General features: G+C 41.6%; 3 protein-coding genes across 3 annotated transcripts; 1 reads left to right on the top strand and 2 right to left on the bottom strand.

Moving 5' to 3' along the window:
• Positions 1-1068: 1068 nt before the first annotated feature.
• LOC142698049 (histone H4) lies at positions 1069-1440 on the top strand. The gene has a single exon (XM_075847777.1). It carries the CDS (start codon positions 1069-1071, stop codon positions 1378-1380), a length of 312 nt encoding a protein of 103 aa, XP_075703892.1. The 3' UTR covers positions 1381-1440.
• A 1482-nt stretch (positions 1441-2922) lies between these two features.
• LOC142698047 (histone H2A type 1) lies at positions 2923-3315 on the bottom strand. Its single transcript, XM_075847775.1, has one exon. The coding sequence runs from the start codon at positions 3313-3315 to the stop codon at positions 2923-2925; it is 393 nt and encodes a 130-aa protein (XP_075703890.1).
• A 1600-nt stretch (positions 3316-4915) lies between these two features.
• LOC142698048 (histone H2B 1.1-like) lies at positions 4916-5296 on the bottom strand. The gene has a single exon (XM_075847776.1). The coding sequence runs from the start codon at positions 5294-5296 to the stop codon at positions 4916-4918; it is 381 nt and encodes a 126-aa protein (XP_075703891.1).
• Between the last annotated feature and the right edge of the window lie 15553 nt (positions 5297-20849).

Genomic DNA, 20849 nt, shown 5'->3' on the forward strand with positions numbered 1-20849 from the left:
TAATATGAAGGAAATGGGACGTAATGCTGGTAATATGAAGAAACAGGGACGTAATGCCTATAATATGAAGGAGCAGGGACGTAATGCCGGTAATATGAGGGAACAGGGACATAATGTCTGAAAGATGAGGGAACAGGGACATATTACCGGCATTATATCCCTGTACCCTCCTACAGTGGACCTAGTGGCAGTAATATGAAGTAACAGGAAAATAATGCCGGTAATATGAAGGAACAGGGTTGTAATGCCGATAATATTAAGAAACAGGGACCTAATGCCGGTAATGTGAAGGAACAGGGACGTAATGCCGGTAACATGAAGGAACAGGGATGTAATGCCGGTAATATGAAGGAACAGCGACATAATGCCGGTAAGATGAGGGAACAGGGACACAATTCCGGTAAGATGAGGGAACAGGGACATAATGTCTGTAATATGAGAGAACAGGGACATAAAGCCGATAATATGAAGGAACAGGGACGTAATTCCACTAATATGGAGGAACAGTGACGTAATGCCGGTAAGATGAAGGAACAAGGACAAAATGCCGGTAAGATGAGGGAACAGGGACATAATGCCAAAAATATGAAGGAACAGGGACGTAATGCCGGTAATATGAAGGAACAGGGTCGTAATGCCGGTAAGATGACGGAACAGGCACATAATGCCGGTTCAGATGAGGGAATATGGACATAATTTCGGTAATATGAAGGAACAGGGACGTAATGCTGGTAATATGAAGAAACAGGGACATAATGCCGGTAATATGAAGGAACCGTGAGGTAATGCCGGTAAGATAAGGGAACAGGGACATAATGCCGGTAATATGAAGGAAAGTACAAGTAGAAGCGGGAAAAGAGCTGCCGGTATTGTAAAATGAGCTTGCAATTCAAAATCTGAGTTAAGCCAATCAACGGGAGGGGGAGGGATTGGTAATGTAAATTAGCTGAGAGGAACGCCCCGGAAATGACATGTCTTACAGTTCTCTCTCTGGTCCACCCAAGGTCTATATAAAGACGCGCCCCGCGGCTCTCGGTACAATATTTCTCTTTAGCTCCAGCTTACAGGATGTCTGGTCGCGGTAAAGGAGGAAAAGGACTCGGAAAGGGCGGTGCTAAGCGGCATAGGAAGGTGCTCCGTGATAACATCCAGGGCATCACCAAGCCTGCAATCCGCCGTCTAGCTCGCAGGGGAGGCGTCAAACGCATCTCCGGTCTCATCTATGAAGAGACTCGCGGCGTGCTGAAGGTTTTCCTGGAGAACGTCATCCGTGACGCCGTCACCTACACCGAGCACGCCAAGAGGAAGACCGTCACCGCTATGGACGTGGTGTACGCGCTCAAGCGCCAGGGCCGCACTCTCTACGGCTTCGGAGGTTAATTCTGCTCCTGCTCAGCTCCATCTTACACAACACAAAAAAGGCTCTTCTCAGAGCCGCCACATCCTCTATAGATCAGCTATGATGTCTGCTGGTGACCGCTCGTGTATCTGAGCAGTGACCTTCTACTTCTATATACACAGTATCACGTCGGTCTTCCAATGAGGAGCCGGATATGTGGACTGCAGTGTGTCCCCTAATAGCGTCCTAGAAGCAGCTGACTGAATTGGGTCTTAGACCAGGGAATGTTAATCTGAAGGGAAAGAGGATCACTCGCCAGCAAGTATAGCAGTAAGGTACTCAGGCAGGAAAACACCTCCTCGTAGCGGCGCTGCCGGACGCCGTTTGTGCCGATGCCTGCACGTACAGGAGTGGCAGAAACACCGCTGAATATCCGCTCAGTTGCTCATAGCGCTGTATAAGCGCACGAGCAGTGGATCAAACAGCGGACTTGCTGTGTTGCTTCTTCGGCGTCCAGCTTGCTGCTGGGCAACGTGCTTTCCGCAATCCTTGGAGAGAGGGCCAGTGTTTTCTTAGCTGCTGTCACTGTTACTAATGTTACCAGATTCTTACAACAAACAATAAATCTGTTACTGGGACCAACTTTGACACAAGTATCGGCTCGGCCCGTATCTCATTCTGCCGGACGGCTGGGATTAATAAGGCTGCTGGCAATAAATCTGATAACCTCTAGTACTAATAATGAATCTGTCTGCGGTCCCGATATAGGACTCACTTTATTACAGTAACGCGTGCAGTTTCTTGCAGAGCAACATTTAGTGAGACGAATTCAATGATTGAAAAAGGAGAAACTGATGCAGCTGATACGGCATTTTTCAAGATCAAAACCCAATGTTGGAGGGGCCGTGTTTTCCAAGCTGCTCTCATTGCTACAAATGTTACGAGATTTTCAAAACAAACTACCAATTTGTAGCACCAAGTTCCACATAAGTATCGACTTGCATTGTCTTGTATGTCACTTTGCCAGACTGCTGGTATAATCGAGCTGCTGGCAATACAATGACAGGAAACAGAATGCACCTATTTCTACTTCGTACTAACACTGTGCGTTGTCTATACTTAGGACTCCCCTCATCCCACTAACGGATGAAGTTGCTGCAGAGTAACATTTACTGAGACGCATTCGAAGAATCCAGTGAGACTGGAAGATAGAATTTAAGATACTATGTAGTCGGGGGCGGGTTGTAGATCGTGAACATGAATCACTGGAGTAGTTGTACTATTAATGTGTCCTGTACAGTATAGTTAGTGCACCAATGAGGACAGCGCCACCATCTGCACGAGGCAGTAGTGAATGTATAGGTCATGAGTAACGCAGTTCTACACCCACCCACCCTACGGCTTCCTCTTCAATGTTTATCCCCGCGGTATATGAATTCATATGGGTAGATCTCTGTACAAGCAGAGCCACTTATCTGGCGCAGAACGTTTACATATCGGAGATCAGCGGTGAGCTCTGTTCTAAGGACCATGTGGGCGGCTCTTAAAAGAGCCTTTGTGGTTAAATGTGGGATAAGCGGCGCTCACTTGCTCTTGGCGCTTTTGCTGCTCTCGGTCTTCTTGGGCAGCAGAACGGCCTGGATGTTGGGCAGGACGCCTCCCTGAGCGATGGTCACACCACCCAGCAGCTTGTTGAGCTCCTCGTCATTGCGCACGGCCAGCTGCAGGTGACGGGGGATGATTCGGGTCTTCTTGTTGTCCCGGGCGGCATTTCCGGCCAGTTCCAGGATCTCAGCGGTCAGATATTCCAGCACAGCGGCCAGGTAGACCGGAGCGCCGGCGCCGACCCTCTCAGCGTAGTTACCCTTGCGGAGAAGTCTGTGCACACGACCGACAGGGAACTGAAGTCCTGCCCGGGATGAGCGGGTCTTGGCTTTAGCCCGCACTTTGCCTCCTTGCTTTCCTCTTCCAGACATGTCTATTATCTGATCAGATCTAACGGCTGCGCTCCCACCGTCACTTCTTATACCCGGATGGAGCAGAGAGCTTCTTCTCTGATTGGCCGCATCTAAAACTGATATTCAACGCCAGACACTGTAGCCAATGAGGAAGTAGAATATTTCTATAGACTCGCAGATAACACCACGCCCCCTCCTCCGTCTCTACCAATAGGAACATCTCCCGCCTGAACTCGAATGGAGCAGGAATAAAGCAGCAGCGGCGGCTTCTTCTCATTAGGCGCCAAGTAATGTGCCCCGTCCCCGCAGGAAGGACCCAAAGGCTCTTCTAAGAGCCCCCCACCAAGTCTACAACAGAGTAGCGCAGAGCTGCTGCTGCTGCATTAGGGTCTTGTTATCTGCGGGCTGCACGGGCTGATTCTTCTCCATCCAACGATACCGTGAAATGCACAATTCCAAAGTACCAATCTCCAGTATAAAGGGGGTGACGTACAAACATGTAACACGTCTTTATTACATCCGTATCGTTCCCGAATTACCGGCATTATGTCCCTGTCCTCTCATGTGACCGGCATGTCCTATGTAGGAGGGTACAGGGACACAATGCCGGTAACATGTCCCTGTTCCCTCATCTTCCAGACATTATGTCCTTGTTTCTTATTATTACCGGCATTACGTCCCTGTTCCTACTTATTACCGGCATTATGTCCCTGTTCCTTCATATTACCGCATTATGTCCCTATTCTATTACAACGTGTAGAAGAAACCAGAGACTGCTCCAATAACCAGGCATAGACACCAGAGTCTGCTCCACCTGTATTAAAAGAAGCCCTCACAGACAAGAAATAGAGGCTGTTCCACTTGTATTACAATACCCGGCACAGAGGATACACCAGAGTCTGCTCCACTTGTATTACAATACCCGGCACAGAGGAGACACCAGAGTCTGCTCCACTTGTATTACAACACCCGGCACAGACGAGACACCAGAGTCTGCTCCACCTGTATTACAATACACGGCACAGAGGAGACACCAGAGTCTGCTCCGCCTGTATTACAATACCCGGCACAGACGAGACACCAGAGTCTGCTCCTCCTGTATTACAATACACGGCACAGAGGAGACACCAGAGTCTGCTCCGCCTGTATTACAATACCCGGCACAGAGGATACACCAGAGTCTGCTCCGCCTGTATTACAATAACCACCCTTTATCCAGTCCTCACCAGTGTGATTACTTGTTCTCTATCGTCGACAAGCAGTTTCCCTGGCATCTGTTATAAATCGGACTACTACCCTCATCATTGTTATTTACAGATGTCCCATGCTTCCTTCCGTCTCCTAATGTACAATGTTCCGTTTCTTCTGGACAGTGTGATATTATGACGGGTCATCTGCCCGCAGGATCCGTGTCCCGGCTTCATCACACACGGCAATGTCCCTCCCTGTCCGGCAGCCACATAATGTATGAAGCAGCATCTGCACCGACATGAGAGCGGCCGCACATAGAACAGGGGGACTAGCGGGAGGCCAGACAATAGCAGGCACAGCTCTGTTGTAGACAAGGTGGGTGGCTCTTAGAAGAGCCTTTGTGTTCTTACTGCAGGGACGGGGCACATTACTTGGCGCTGGTGTACTTGGTGACGGCCTTGGTGCCCTCGGACACGGCGTGCTTGGCCAGCTCTCCAGGCAGCAGCAGGCGCACGGCAGTCTGGATCTCCCGGGAGGTGATGGTGGAGCGCTTGTTGTAGTGAGCCAGGCGGGAGGCTTCCCCTGCGATGCGCTCGAAGATGTCATTGACGAAGGAGTTCATGATGCCCATAGCCTTGGACGAGATGCCGGTGTCAGGGTGGACCTGCTTGAGCACCTTGTACACGTAAATGGCGTAGCTCTCCTTCCTGCTCTTTCTCCGCTTCTTACCGTCCTTCTTCTGTGTCTTGGTCACGGCTTTCTTGCAGCCCTTCTTGGGCGCCGGGGCAGACTTGGCGGGCTCAGGCATGATAACACACTGCGATCTACTCACAACTGAGATAATGGAATGCTTTACCCTCCCACCGCTGCTGTATTTATACACGGGCTATGCAAATGAGCAACGCTGGCTGACCGCTGTTCTACTGGAAGAGCAAGTCATGTGACCTATGGAATCGTCATAAGCCACTCCCAGTGCAGCTAATTGGTGGTTTCCACGAGTCTGTTCTCTGTTGGTGGATTTAAAGGGGTTGTCCCAAGTTGAGTCAAATTTTTTTTTTATACATTCTAAGCAGGAAATTAATTTTAAAACATTTGGTGTTAAAAAAAATTTAAAATTAATTTCCTAAGTGCCTTTTTTTTACACTTGATAACTCAGCAAGTGCTGGTTATCTTTTCTAAGAAGGGGCGTGAGCGGCTCGATGTCAATCAAGCCGCTCCGCTCTGCAGTGTGCGCGCTCCCGATGTTGCTAGATACTGTAGTTCTAGCAACATCTGGAGAATGTTCGTCTCAAGCGGGCATGGTAAGCCCGATTGAGACGAACTTACCGTGTAGTGTAGTGTATTGTAGATACACTACACTACACTACACTACATTCACCCCGTTTCGGCAAACAACTTCTCCCCCCCCCCAACCCTGTCACTACATGTAATGTTTGTACCCGCCGCATCAGTGCTGCATCAGCACCCGGCGAACAACTAAAAATATATAAAAAAAATAAACTCACCTAAGACGTTCAAACGGCGCTCTGAACGGTCCCGTCACTTGCCATCTTCCTTCTTCTTGGCGCCGCTCGCATTCATAGTAACAATGCGTTGTGGCGCTGATGATGTAATCATATCAGGCCCATGTGATTACGTTATCTGCGCCCACCGCTCTGTTATTGTGAATGGGAGAAGAAAAGTGACGGGACCGTTCAGCTCTTCGTGGGAACGTCTTAGGTGAGTTTATTTTTGTATTTATGTTGTCATGTATGTGTATATGTGCATGTATGCATGTATGTATGTATGTATGTTTGCATGTATGTATGTATGTATGTTTTCTTGTATGTATGTTGACATGTTTGTATGTGTATATGTGCATGTATGTGTATATGTGCATGTATGTTTGCATGTATGTATGTTTGCATGTATGCATGTATGTTTGCTTGTATGTATGTATGTATGTATGTATGTTTGCATGTATGTATGTATGTTTTCTTGTATGTATGTTGACATGTTTGTATGTGTATATGTGCATGTATGTGTATATGTGCATGTATGTTTGCATGTATGTATGTTTGCATGTATGCATGTATGTTTGCTTGTATGTATGTTTGCTTGTATGTATGTTTGCTTGTATGTATGTATGTATGTTTGCTTGTATGTATGTTGTCATGTTTGTATGTGCATGTATGTATGTATGTATGTTTGCATGTATGTATGTTTTCATGTATGTATGTTTGCATGTATGTATGTATGTTTGCTTGTATGTATGTATGTTTGTTTGCATGTATGTTTGCATGTATGTATGTTTGCATGTATGTATGTTTGCATGTATGTTTGTATGTATGTATGTTTGCTTGTATGTATGTTTTCATGTATGTATGGTGTCATGTTTGTATGTGTATATGTGCATGTATGTTTGCATGTATTTATGTTTTCATGTATGTATGTTTTCATGTATGTATGTTTGCTTGTATGTATGTTTGTATGTATGTTTTCTTGTATGTATGTTGTCATGTTTGTATGTGTATATGTGCATGTGTGTATATGTGCATGTATGTTTGCATGTATGTATGTATGTTTGCTTGTATGTATGTATGTATGTTTGCTTGTATGTATGTTTGCTTGTATGTATGTTGTCATGTTTGTATGTGTATGTATGTGTATATGTGCATGTATGTTTGCATGTATGTATGTTTTCATGTATGTATGCATGTTTGCATTTATGTATGCTTGCATGTATGTTTGCATGTATGTATGTTTGCTTGTATGTATGTTTTCTGTATGTATGTATGTTGTCATGTTTGTATGTGTATATGTGCATGTATGTTTGCATGTATGTATGTTTGCATGTATGTATGTTTTCATGTATGTATGTTTGCATGTATGTATGTTTGCATGTATGTATGTTTGCATGTATGTATGTATGTATGTATGTATTTATTTTTGCTTGTATGTATGTTTGCTTGTATGTATGTTTGCATGTATGTATGTTTGCATGTATGTATGTTTGCATGTATGTATGTTTGCTTGTATGTATGTTTTCTTGTATGTATGTATGTTGTCATGTTTGTATGTGTATATGTTTATGTATGTTTGCATGTATGTATGTTTTCATGTATGTATGCAAGTATGTTTTCATGTATGTATGTTTGCATGTATGTATGCATGTATGTTTGCATGTATGTATGTTTGCATGTATGTATGTTTGCTTGTATGTATGTTTGCTTGTATGTATGTTTGCTTGTATGTATGTTTGCATGTATGTATGTTTGCTTGTATGTATGTATGTTTGCTTGTATGTATGTTTGCTTGTATGTATGTTTGCATGTATGTATGTTTGCTTGTATGTATGTATGTTTGCTTGTATGTATGTTTGCATGTATGTATGTTTTCATGTATGTATGCATGTTTGCATTTATGTATGTTTGCATGTATGTTTGCATGTATGTTTGCTTGTATGTATGTTTTCATGTATGTATGTTGTCATGTTTGTATGTGTATATGTGCATGTATGTTTGCATGTATGTATGTTTGCATGTATGTATGTTTGCATGTATGTATGTTTGCATGTATGTATGTTTGCATGTATTTATGTTTGCATGTATGTATGTTTGCATGTATGTATGTATGTTTGCTTGTATGTATGTTTGCATGTATGTATGTTTGCTTGTATGTATGTTTTCTTGTATGTATGTTTGTTGTCATGTTTGTATGTGTATATGTTTATGTATGTTTGCATGTATGTATGTTTTCATGTATGTATGCAAGTATGTTTTCATGTATGTATGTTTGCATGTATGTATGTTTGCTTGTATGTATGTTTGCTTGTATGTATGTTTGCATGTATGTATGTTTGCATGTATGTATGTTTGCATGTATGTATGTTTGCTTGTATGTATGTATGTATGTATGTATGTTTGCTTGTATGTATGTTTGCATGTATGTATGTTTGCATGTATGTATGTTTGCATGTATGTATGTATGTTTGCTTGTATGTATGTTTGCATGTATGTATGTTTGCTTGTATGTATGTTTTCTTGTATGTATGTTTGTTGTCATGTTTGTATGTGTATATGTTTATGTATGTTTGCATGTATGTATGTTTGCATGTATGTATGCATGTATGTTTGCATGTATGTATGTTTGCATGTATGTATGTTTGCTTGTATGTATGTTTGCTTGTATGTATGTTTGCATGTATGTATGTTTGCATGTATGTATGTTTGCATGTATGTATGTTTGCTTGTATGTATGTATGTATGTTTGCTTGTATGTATGTTTGCATGTATGTATGTTTGCATGTATGTATGTTTGCATGTATGTATGTTTGCATGTATGTATGTATGTTTGCTTGTATGTATGTATGTTTGCTTGTATGTATGTTTGCATGTTTGTATGTTTGCATGTATGTATGTATGTTTGCATGTATGTATGTTTGCATGTATGTATGTTTGCATGTATGTATGTTTGCATGTATGTATGTTTGCATGTATGTTTGCTTGTATGTATGTATGTTGTCATGTTTGTATGTGTATATGTGCATGTATGTATGTATGTATGTATGTTTGTTTGTATAAATGTCTGTATGGCCATGTATGATACTGTCTGCTGGCGCCCTGTATCTAAGCCAACTTTGCCGCAGGCTTCTATACATGGTATAACAGTCAGTATCACACATGAAAGTGAAACTAAGCCTACGACATGTTTTATTTCATTTTTTTTTATATATTTTTGATTTTTTACAGGTTTGGTGTTTGGACTACGTCGGTTTCGAGGACTACTTAGATGACGCTTTTTTTTTCATCAATAAAATGGTTAATGAGGGTTGTGTTGGGGTTGCTTTATTTCAATTAAATATTTTATCTATATCTTTGTGTTTTATTTTCAAGTTTATTACTATCACTTTAGTAATGGCCGCTGTCTGAGTGACAAGGTCCATTACTAAGGGGAGGCTTAGTGTTAGCCGGTACAGAGGCTAACACTAACCACCATTATTACCCCGGTACCCACCACCACCAGGGGAGCCGGGAAGAGCTGGGTACGATCCAGTACCCGACCATCTGTTGTGATGGTCGGGCTCTGGGGCGGCCGCAGGCTGGTATTATGAGGCTGGGAAGGGCCAAAAACAGTGGACCTTCCCACCCTTGTAATGCTAGGCTGCTGCTGATGTGTTGTATCTGGCTGGTTATAAAAATGGGGGGGGGACCCCACGTCATTTTTTTTTATTATTTATTTATTATTTTTATTAAAAAGACATGGGGTTCCACCCAATTTATCATAAACAGCCACAAACAACACAGTGTTATTAGCCTGGGAATGTACTAAACCAGTGGCCCCTCCCACCCGTGTAATGCCAGGCTGCTGCGGCCTTGTATATGGCTGGTTATTAAACATGTGGGGGACCCAACGTCTATTGTTAAATTTTAAAAAAAAACGACGTGGGGGTCCCCCACATTTTTATAACCAGCCCGATACAACACAGCAGCAGCAGCCTAGCATTACAAGGGTGGGAAGGTCCACTGTTTTTGGCCCTTCCCAGCCTCATAATACCAGACTACGGCCGCCCCAGTACCCGACCATCACAACAGATGGTCGGGTACTGGATCGTACCAAGCTCTTCCCGGCACCCCTGGTGGTGGTGGGTACCGGGGTAATAATGGGTGGTTAGTGCTAGCCTCTGCAACGGCTAACACTAAGTACCGCCTTAATAATGGACGCTGTCAATCAGCCAACTGCCATTATCTAGGCACTAATAAAGTTTGAAAAAAAAACACAAAGACAATTTTTTTTTATTGAAATAAGAAATCCCCAACAAAACCCTCGTTAACCATTTTATTAAAATTTTCAAAAAACGTTGATCTACGCAGTAGTCCAACGAATCGAAGACGTAGTCCAATTGGTACATCAAAATCTGCAACAACATTAAAAAAAAGTTATCAATGTGAACAATACCGATACTTATACTCTCCTACACACACACAAACAACCACACACAAACATATACACAAACACATATAAACACACACCCATATATTACACAAACACACACATACACATACACACAAACATATACACAAACACACACACACACACACACACACACACACACACACACACACACACACACACACACACACACATGTACACAAACAACCATATATACACAAACACACAAACATACACACAAACATATACACAAACACACATATACACAAACACACACACACACACACATACACAAACATGCACACATATACACAAACACATATACACAAACACACACACACATATACACAAACATGCACACATATACACAAACACATATACACAAACACACACATATACACAAACACCCATATATACACAAACACACACATATACAAAAACACACAAACATATACACATGCACAAACACACCCATATATACACAAACACACACACATAAACTCCAAAAAACACACATACACACACAAACCTATACACAAACACATGTACACAAACACACAAATATACATATACAAAAATACACAAACATATACACACAAACATATACACATATGCACAAACACACCCATATATACACACACACACACACACACACACACACACACACACACATAAACACAAACACATATACACAAACACACGTACACAAACACACCCAAATATACACAAACACACATACACAAACACACACACACAAACATATACACAAACACACCCATATATACACAAACACGGCCATATATACACAAACACGTCCATATATACACAAACACACACATATATACACAAACACACACACACAAACATATACACAAACACACCCATATATACACAAACACGGCCATATATACACAAACACGTCCATATATACACAAACACACACATATATACACAAACACACACACATATACACAAACACACGTATACAAAAACACACACAAACATACACACAAACCTATACACATATGCACAAACACACCCATATATACACAAACACACACATATACACACAAACATATACACATATACACACAAACATATTGTTATGGAATAAATATATGTATAATGTATCTGGGACCTCAATGAGTGCAATGCTGAAGAGAAGAACATGTATTAGAATATATGTTGGGTATGTGATGGTATAGAACAACCTATAATCAATTATATAAGTGTAATGTATGTACTACTTCAAGGTAGAAGGATAAACGAGTCTATATTTTGGGTATTATTGAAAGGTTATGGAATGTAATAATCTGCAGATGTTCTGCAGAAACTGGAAATTGCGAATTCATTATGTTATGAGGGTACTACCAGGAACTAGGGGGTTTGTTTGCAGGATGGTTTGTTTCTGGGCGTACAGCCAAGATAGATATGGGTAGAACACCGGATTAAAAACTAGATGTAAGGAATAAGAATAATGTACGTAGAGATAAGAATAATGAGGAAAGAAACTACAAGAATGTATACGTGTCTGCACGTAATTATATGATATTTTTACTATATAAACTCTGTGTCTCTGCAAATAAAGTCAGAAGTATTTTTGCCTTGAGAAACGTCTCAGTGTGTCTTTGCTTCTCCGAGCTCGCACCCCCCCCACCTGATTTGAACCTGCATGGAGATCAAGGCGTAACGTGACCTCATTGCGATCACAGAAATTGGCGCCCGAACAGGGACTTGACCAGAAGGACGGCACCCCACCTAGGGGATCTCCCGGGACTAGAGTGGCGACTCTCCAGACTAAGGAACGGGCAGACCACAGCTGCAGCAAGGTAAGAAGACTTAATTCTTACAAACTCTGCTCTGCACCTTCCTGTCTGGTAGGTCACCTTCCCGGTAGTACTCCTGAGGAATAGAGGGGCCACATGAGGGTATTTTTAGTGTAAAAATCTGGTCAAGTCTATATGTAATCCTACCCTCAGGATAAAGTGCCTGATCTCCATGGCAGTATTTGTATGAATGTTGTAGAAACCCAGTTTTGTGTCACAAATGCATTTTAGAATAAGGAAATTGTTTTTGGAAAAAACTTCCGATAATCCGGCAAATTACCAGAAACATGTGTACATGCTTCAGGTGACTACGGGGATTATGATAGGCTAAATTTAAGCCCGGAAATCGAAAATTTTGTGCAATCTGATAATCCGGAAAAATGCCGAAAATGTGTGTACAGCATTGAGGTACTTGCGGGGATTATCATGCACTGATTTTCAGCTCAAAATTCCAGAATTTTCTGCAATCCGATAATCCGGCATGTCAAATGAACAGCTTGATTTTACGTTTGCCTTATTATTTGGATCAGGAATATTTGTCATATTACTGTTATGGTGTGGAGGATATCTCCTTGAGTGGTGTTTAAAGTGAATAAGAAGAAAGTAAGCTAGTTATAAAAGGAATTTAATTCTCTGGCCAGAGTAGAAGAAGGTTTAAAAGGGTTTTGAGGGGATAAGTAACTGTATAAAATAGGTGAGAAAGGTAGTGTGGGACTTTCCCTAACAGCCAATAGCCATAGTGTTTGTTAGTGAAGATAAAAACTGAGAGAGAAGGGTAAGAGTCCCCTCCATCATAGCAGGGCTATGGGAAACAGTCACGGCAAACGAGAGTTTGAGGTATGGCATATGGGTGAGCAAGCACCTGTTAAAAGGGTGTAAGCTTACTAGGGGATCGTAAATCCAGAAATTCACCTATCAGGAAAACTACCCCCTACATAACTTAGGGTCTGCCTATAGGCGACCACTTATAACTAGACAATGGGGAACTGGTGTCCCTATTAAGTACGGAAATTAGAAACTGTCTAAAACAGATGAGAATGGAATTCGTCTGTCAGCTAAAATCTGTAACAAGAGTAAGTACGGAAGCTAGAAACTGTCTAAAATAGATGAGAATGGAATTCGTCTGTCAGTAGCTAGAATCTGTAACAAGAGTATGAGATGAGCACCCCAAAGGACAAACCGCCAAACAGGTAGTAGCAGAAAGAGAAGGTAAAAAGGCAACGCAGGGAACGAAGAAAAAATAAATAAAAAAAAATAAATAATGAAAGCATGTGGTCTAGAATCCCATGGACGGTTAGACGCAGAAAAATGGAATGAATGTTGTGACACAAAACGTGGATGGTTGAAAGATAAAAAGTTACAGGGGAAAGCAGAAGCATGGAGAAAAGTGTCAGAAGTAGTAGTTGTTTTAATGTTGCAAATGACCTTATAGTAAATTCCCATATGGTATAATTTAGAATCAACTAGTGTGAGAAGAGAAGGGGGAGGTGAAGAACAGCTGCTAGTGAGATAAGAAATGTAATCTTGTTCTTGAAATGAATGGACACAACATTAAATGCTGATATAGATATTTTGTATGACTTTGTGTCATTTTGTAGATTGAATCAGGAAAAGTGATAAATGTAATAATGTATAAGCAGTCCTTCACAGCCAAACCACCAGACACCTCTGTCTTATATTATGAGACCCTTGATCCTGTCATACATTCTGCACAGAGTGCAGAGTTGCTTGCCCTGATCAAGGCATGAAAACTGGCAGAGGGAAAAAGAGGAGGGCGGCTCCAAGCCGCAGATTGGGCAAAAGGTATTCTGGAGAACAAAGGGAAGTTGGAAGGTAGAAAGTTGATGAAAAGTGCTTTAGAGGGATTTGCAGAAGAGGAAGTTAGGAATAAGAAATGTATTGTATGTATTAGAAAACAGGACCAGCCGACGCCCGGTAATGGCGTCCGTACCTCATGTTGAGTGTGTCCTCATTGTTGGTGGGAAACCCCCTGCGCACTGTTTCCAAGGGGAGAGGCTGCCCCCCCCTGCCCCTGATGTGGCCACGCCCGGCCCAACCAAATCAGTATGAAATAATCACCTTGTTAATTTTGTCATTTGTAGTGTCTTTTCTATTTACAGAAGTTCCAGTTTTAGTTCACTGATGAAACAACACGTCATCATAATATAGAGATGGTGGCCGTCAGATTGTACTGTTAAACATTAACGTAGATAATTCTTATACAATGGTGTGATGAATGATTGCAGATACGTATGTTGTTTTGCCGGCATTGAAAGTGTTAAGATTGTGAGAAGTTGTGAGAAATGAGTTTGTGACCCCCCTCCCTCCCCCCTAAAGTGTGCTGTGTTTGGGAGGAGGAGGAGGGGGGCTGACTGGGTGCAGTCTGCAGGGCTGATGAGACCAAGGGATTTCAATATGCACTGCTGAGATATATATATATCAGTAATGTCTACAAACTGAAATACATTTCTTCTCTTTTGCGCAAGCGCTGTTGGTTATAAAAGTTACGATATTTATGTGTTATGATGTGATCAGATTTCATGTGTTTTGATGTTAATTCAGATGTATTAAACTACAGATACGGTGAGACACGGGGGTTTGAAAATGTATGTGCCCCCACCGTTATACTGTTTATTGGTTTGCAGTAATTAATGTTATCAGAGATAATATTTTCTGTTTTATTGAATAACTAACTACAATTGTTTTATTTTTGATTTCACACATGAGTTATGTTATTGTAAAGATTAAATGTTTGTCAGGAAAAAGTTATTTTTGTTTCAGGCTGTTGTACATTACAGGGGGTTAAATTAGTGTTATGTTGAGATGTAGTTTTGAACTCTGCTACATCACTCTCGCAGAGTCCACAAAGGGGGGAAGGGTGAAGGAACTGATCAGGTACAATTTTGGTTTATGTGTAAGAGACCATCCCCCTCCAGCAAAGTTACACAGGAGGCGATGTGACGTCACTCACACGAGTTTTTATGGATTTAGATGAGGGAGAAGGCAAAACAAAACTTGTCTGGACATTGTTAATTTGATGTAAAGTTTTTGGGAATGTTTTATTTTTATTTGTTTTTGTATTAATCAAGTATTTGCAGAACCTGATAAAAGTGAGATTCTCAAAGTATTCTGGATTATCAGCTGAATGAGGAGGAGTTGTGTTTGGTAGCGGCTTGTGACACCAATCCATGGAGTACCTCTACGCAAGCATATACTTTGTACTGTACTGAACAAAATGGACATGACACTGCGGTTCTCACACAAAGTCATGGACCACAGCAGCGCCCGGTAGCATATTATTCAGCTAGACTAGACCCTGTGGCCCGAGGTTCCCCATCATGTGTGAGAGCTATCATTGCTGTAAATTCAATGTTAAACAAGGCCTCAGATTTGGTCCTGGCATTTCCACCACATGATATTACTGCTATTCTAACTCAAGTACAACCTAAGCATTTGTCCACTGCAAGACATTTGAGATTAACCTGTGCTCTTCTTCTTCCTGAGCAGGTTACTTTACACCGCTGTACTACATTGAACCCAGCTACCTTACTGCCTTTGGAGCAAGGGGGAGAAGACGTAGGTAAAGTATGGTCACAATTTTTGCCTGAAACTGATGAACATGATTGTATGGCCCTTATGGCCCAGGAAACAGTGGGCTTTGCACATATGAAAGATACCCCACTCCAAAACCCAGACCTAAGACTCTTTGTGGATGGTTCAAGGTATTGTGTAGAAGGATCTTTTCTTACAGGATATGCAGTAACCACCGAAGATGTAGTCCTAGAAGCAGCCTCCTTACCAGCGTCCCGCTCAGCACAAGAAGTGGAGCTTAAGGCCCTGGCAGCAGCATGCCAACATGCAGAAGGAACAGACAGCAAATATATACACTGACTCTCGATATGCATTTGGGATTGCACACGATTATGGCCCCATATGGAGGGCAAGACAATTTTTGACCTCTGCAGGTACACCTGTAAAGAATGCAGACTTTGTAAAATATTTGATGGCGACCCTGATGTTACCCACAGAAGTAGCAGTAGTAAACATTAAAAGCTCACACTAAGGTGAGTTCACCAGAGACAAAAGGAAATGCTTTGGCAGACCAAGCCGCAAAAGCAAGCAGCACAGAAGCTACCCGTGTTAGCAGCCGTATATCAGATAAAAGATCCAGAGGAAACAAGACCAGCTGTAAGCCCGGAACTACTGCAAAAACTTCAAGGACAAGCAACAAAAGAAGAAAAAGACAAGTGGACGACCCAAGGAGCAACGCTACGAAAAGATGGCCTCTGGCAGTGCCAGAATAAACTGTGCCTGCCTAAGACAATGTTCCCAATGATGGCCCAAATAACACATGGAGAGACACACCAGTCAAAAACGGCAATGATGGACTTGGTAAACAAGGTGTGGTATGCCCCAGGGTTTAGTGTGATGGCCAGCAGTTTTACACAAGGATGCATGATCTGTGCAACACATAATATTGGAAGAACTGTAAAAGTACCACAGAAGCACACACCCAGACCTATATATCCGTTCCAGAGACTACAGATAGACTATATTCAATTACCAAAAGTCGGTACCTATGAGTATGTGCTTGTTTGTATTGATCTCTTTTCAGGATGGCCAGAAGCTTTTCCAGTCACCAAAGCTACAGCCGTAGCCACAGCAAAGAAACTGATCAACGAGGTGGTGTGCAGATATGGAGTTCCAGAGATGATCGAGAGCGACAGAGGAACTCATTTTACGGGTGAAATCATGAACCATGTGTTGTCAGCTCTAGGCATAAGTCAAGCCCTACATACACCATACCATCCACAAAGTAGTGGGAAGGTTGAGAGACTAAATGGGACTCTCAAATTGAAAATCCAAAAAGCAATGGTAGAAACCGGGAAACCATGGACCGAGTGTCTACCATTAGCCTTGTTCTCAGTAAGATACACGCCCACAAAAAGAACAGGTCTCAGCCCATATGAGATCTTATTTGGGTCGGCTCCCAGATTAGGATGTTATTTTCCACAGGTGCTCCAAATGCAGTATGGTAGACTAACAGATTATGTATCAACGTTGAACAAACAATTGACCAAGGTGCATGCACAAGTTTTTGCTTCCATTCCAGATCCTGATTCAGTTGAAAGGACGCATAAGCTAGAACCAGGAGATTGGGTCGTTGTCAAAAGACACGTGAGGAAAAGTCTAGACCCAAGATTTGACGGACCGTTTCAAGTCCTTTTCAAGTTTTACTCGTTACAAGCACCTCAGTGAAGCTCGAAGGAAAGGCAAGCTGGATTCACGCCAGTCATTGTAAAAAGGTTCTTCAGCCAGAAGAATGAAGATCTTTGCGGTTGTTGCGGCGGTTGTTGTGTGTGCTCTTATACAAAAAGGCAGAACTGCTACTCCTGTACACGTAATCAGTACAGAATCACTGGAACAGTTCAGGACAGGGTGGGCGAATGCCACAGTGGATAGAAAGCAGGGTAACTACACCTGTAAGGCCAATGCCCCGTGTTATACTACAAATGTGACTACAACCGAAGGGACTTGGAAAAAAGGACCACATGGAGGGACTGTGTACCTTCACATAGACAAAACAGCCAACATTAGCATACAAGAAGAGACGGCTGTTGTTTTGTTGTTATGAACCAGATTTACAGTATCTACAGAAATATACAACCAGTAAAAATAGAAACGAAATGATAAATAAGATTTATGAAAGATGCAACAAGGAGAGGCTCAACTCTACGATTGTAATAAAAGAAACTGATGGCATGATATTATGTATGAATAATAGCGAAATAAGAAATAGAATATATTTTGTATTCTTGATAACAATTTTAAGAGATAGTTTTAAGCCACATATAAGAGTCATGTTAGGTAATGGACAGACATTCTGCCCATAGGAGAGAGAAATGATACGTGGTTATTGTTACAGCCTGAGTATACTGAGTGTACACCTAGATGGTGTGCAGGAAGACTAATAGCATTTAATGTGAAAAATCCTACTCTATTATGCAAATTTATTGTTATGCCAATGGTAATGATTGATCCGGTGACATTATTAGGACAATATTGGATGCCAGAAATGAAGAGAACACACATAGATTCTCAAAATAAGACGAGGAATATAGATTTGTGCCAATTAACAGAGCATGGATATGTATGTAATCGACAGTCAGGGATATATGAACCTTGTCTAATGCAGCACCAGGATAATGTATGCGCACTCACTATAATCCCAGAAGCTAACCTACAGGTTTATATTGAAGTAGGTCCACAGCATGTATGTTTAATAACTAACGACAAGCAGACCCTTAGCCAGTTTAATCTCACAGGACCATTTTCAGGATGTCTATACAATGTGACGCATTTGACTTGGGGGAACCAAACTATAGTGTTCCTGCCTATTTTAGAAGAAATAATGTCCACTGTATGGGTACCTGAACCTTTGCCCTATGGAAATTTTAGTTTGCCACTGGAAGAGTTAAAACAAGTGTTACAAAAGTCTAAAGACGTAAAGAAATTGATAGCAGCCCATAATGTAACTCTAAGTAAAGTGAAAATATTGGCTACAATAGCAGCTAAGGAAGTAATAAATTTATCGTCAGCAATAAAAGATGCCAGTGCCCATCATTGGTATGACATATTTACAGGATTTTCCCCCATTGCCACTAAGATACTGCATGTGTTATTCCAACCCTTGATATGTTTCATAATATTGTTTATATTGCTTACATGTTTCAATTGTTATACATTTTGCAAAATAAGGGAAGCATTCAATCAGAGGCCTATACATTATGATGAAAGAGTGTTGTGAGATTACCCCACCTACATACCTGTGTGAATCAAGTGAAGAAATGGATCGAAGCCTTGCTATCAGGAGATAGAAGTAGCATTGGAATTTAGGTGTTGGTAAAATCACAAAAGGAGGGATTGTTATGGAATAAATATATGTATAATGTATCTGGGACCTCAATGAGTGCAATGCTGAAGAGAAGAACATGTATTAGAATATATGTTGGGTATGTGATGGTATAGAACAACCTATAATCAATTATATAAGTGTAATGTATGTACTACTTCAAGGTAGAAGGATAAACGAGTCTATATTTTGGGTATTATTGAAAGGTTATGGAATGTAATAATCTGCAGATGTTCTGCAGAAACTGGAAATTGCGAATTCATTATGTTATGAGGGTACTACCAGGAACTAGGGGGTTTGTTTGCAGGATGGTTTGTTTCTGGGCGTACAGCCAAGATAGATATGGGTAGAACACCGGATTAAAAACTAGATGTAAGGAATAAGAATAATGTACGTAGAGATAAGAATAATGAGGAAAGAAACTACAAGAATGTATACGTGTCTGCACGTAATTATATGATATTTTTACTATATAAACTCTGTGTCTCTGCAAATAAAGTCAGAAGTATTTTTGCCTTGAGAAACGTCTCAGTGTGTCTTTGCTTCTCCGAGCTCGCACCCCCCCCACCTGATTTGAACCTGCATGGAGATCAAGGCGTAACGTGACCTCATTGCGATCACACATATGTACACAAACACACCCATATATACACAAACACAAACCCACACATATACAAAAACACACACACACAAACATACACACAAACATATACACACAGACACACATATACACACACACATACACACACACACGCACACATATACACAAACACATGTACACAAACACACCCAAATATACAAACACACATACACAAACACACACACACAAACACATACACAAACACACCCATATATACACAAACACGCCCATATATACACAAACACACCCATATATACACAAACACACCCATATATACACAAACACATATACACAAACACACACGTATACAAAAACACACAAACATACACACAAACCTATACACATATGCACAAACACACCCATATATACACAAACACACACAAACATATACACATATACACACAAACATATGTACACAAGCACACCCATATAAACACAAACCCACACATACAAAAACACACACACACACGCACACAAACATATACACACAAACATATACACAAACACACCCATATATATATACACACACACACACACACACACAAACACACATATACACAAAAATATACACAAACACACCCATATATACACTCACACATAAACACACACACACACAAACACATATACACAAACACACCCATATATACACTCACACATAAACACACACACACACACACATATACACACTTACCTTTAGCGGAGCGCAGACTTCTCCTTGCGACGGGTGCCTTCCACTGCATCTTCTGCGCATGCGCCGAGATGCGCGTTCACGAGCAAATGACATCCTCTGCTCAGGGCGCAGAGGATGTCTTTAGGCATGCGCGGCCACCGCTAAAGGTAAATAGCGGTGGCCGGGAACCTAGGCAACGAGCAGGATACAAAGAGGGACCGACCGCAACTTCAATCAACGATATCATGAAAACGACATCGCTGGACGACGGACAGGTAATTAGAATTCTTCTTATTTTTACATGGGGGAGCTTTATAGCTCCATTTATCAACTTGGGACAACCCCTTTAAATCTATCCGATCACAGGAGCTGGTGAGCGGT

The sequence above is a fragment of the Rhinoderma darwinii genome (assembly GCF_050947455.1).
Source record: "Rhinoderma darwinii isolate aRhiDar2 chromosome 11 unlocalized genomic scaffold, aRhiDar2.hap1 SUPER_11_unloc_3, whole genome shotgun sequence".
Classification (NCBI taxonomy): domain Eukaryota; kingdom Metazoa; phylum Chordata; class Amphibia; order Anura; family Rhinodermatidae; genus Rhinoderma; species Rhinoderma darwinii.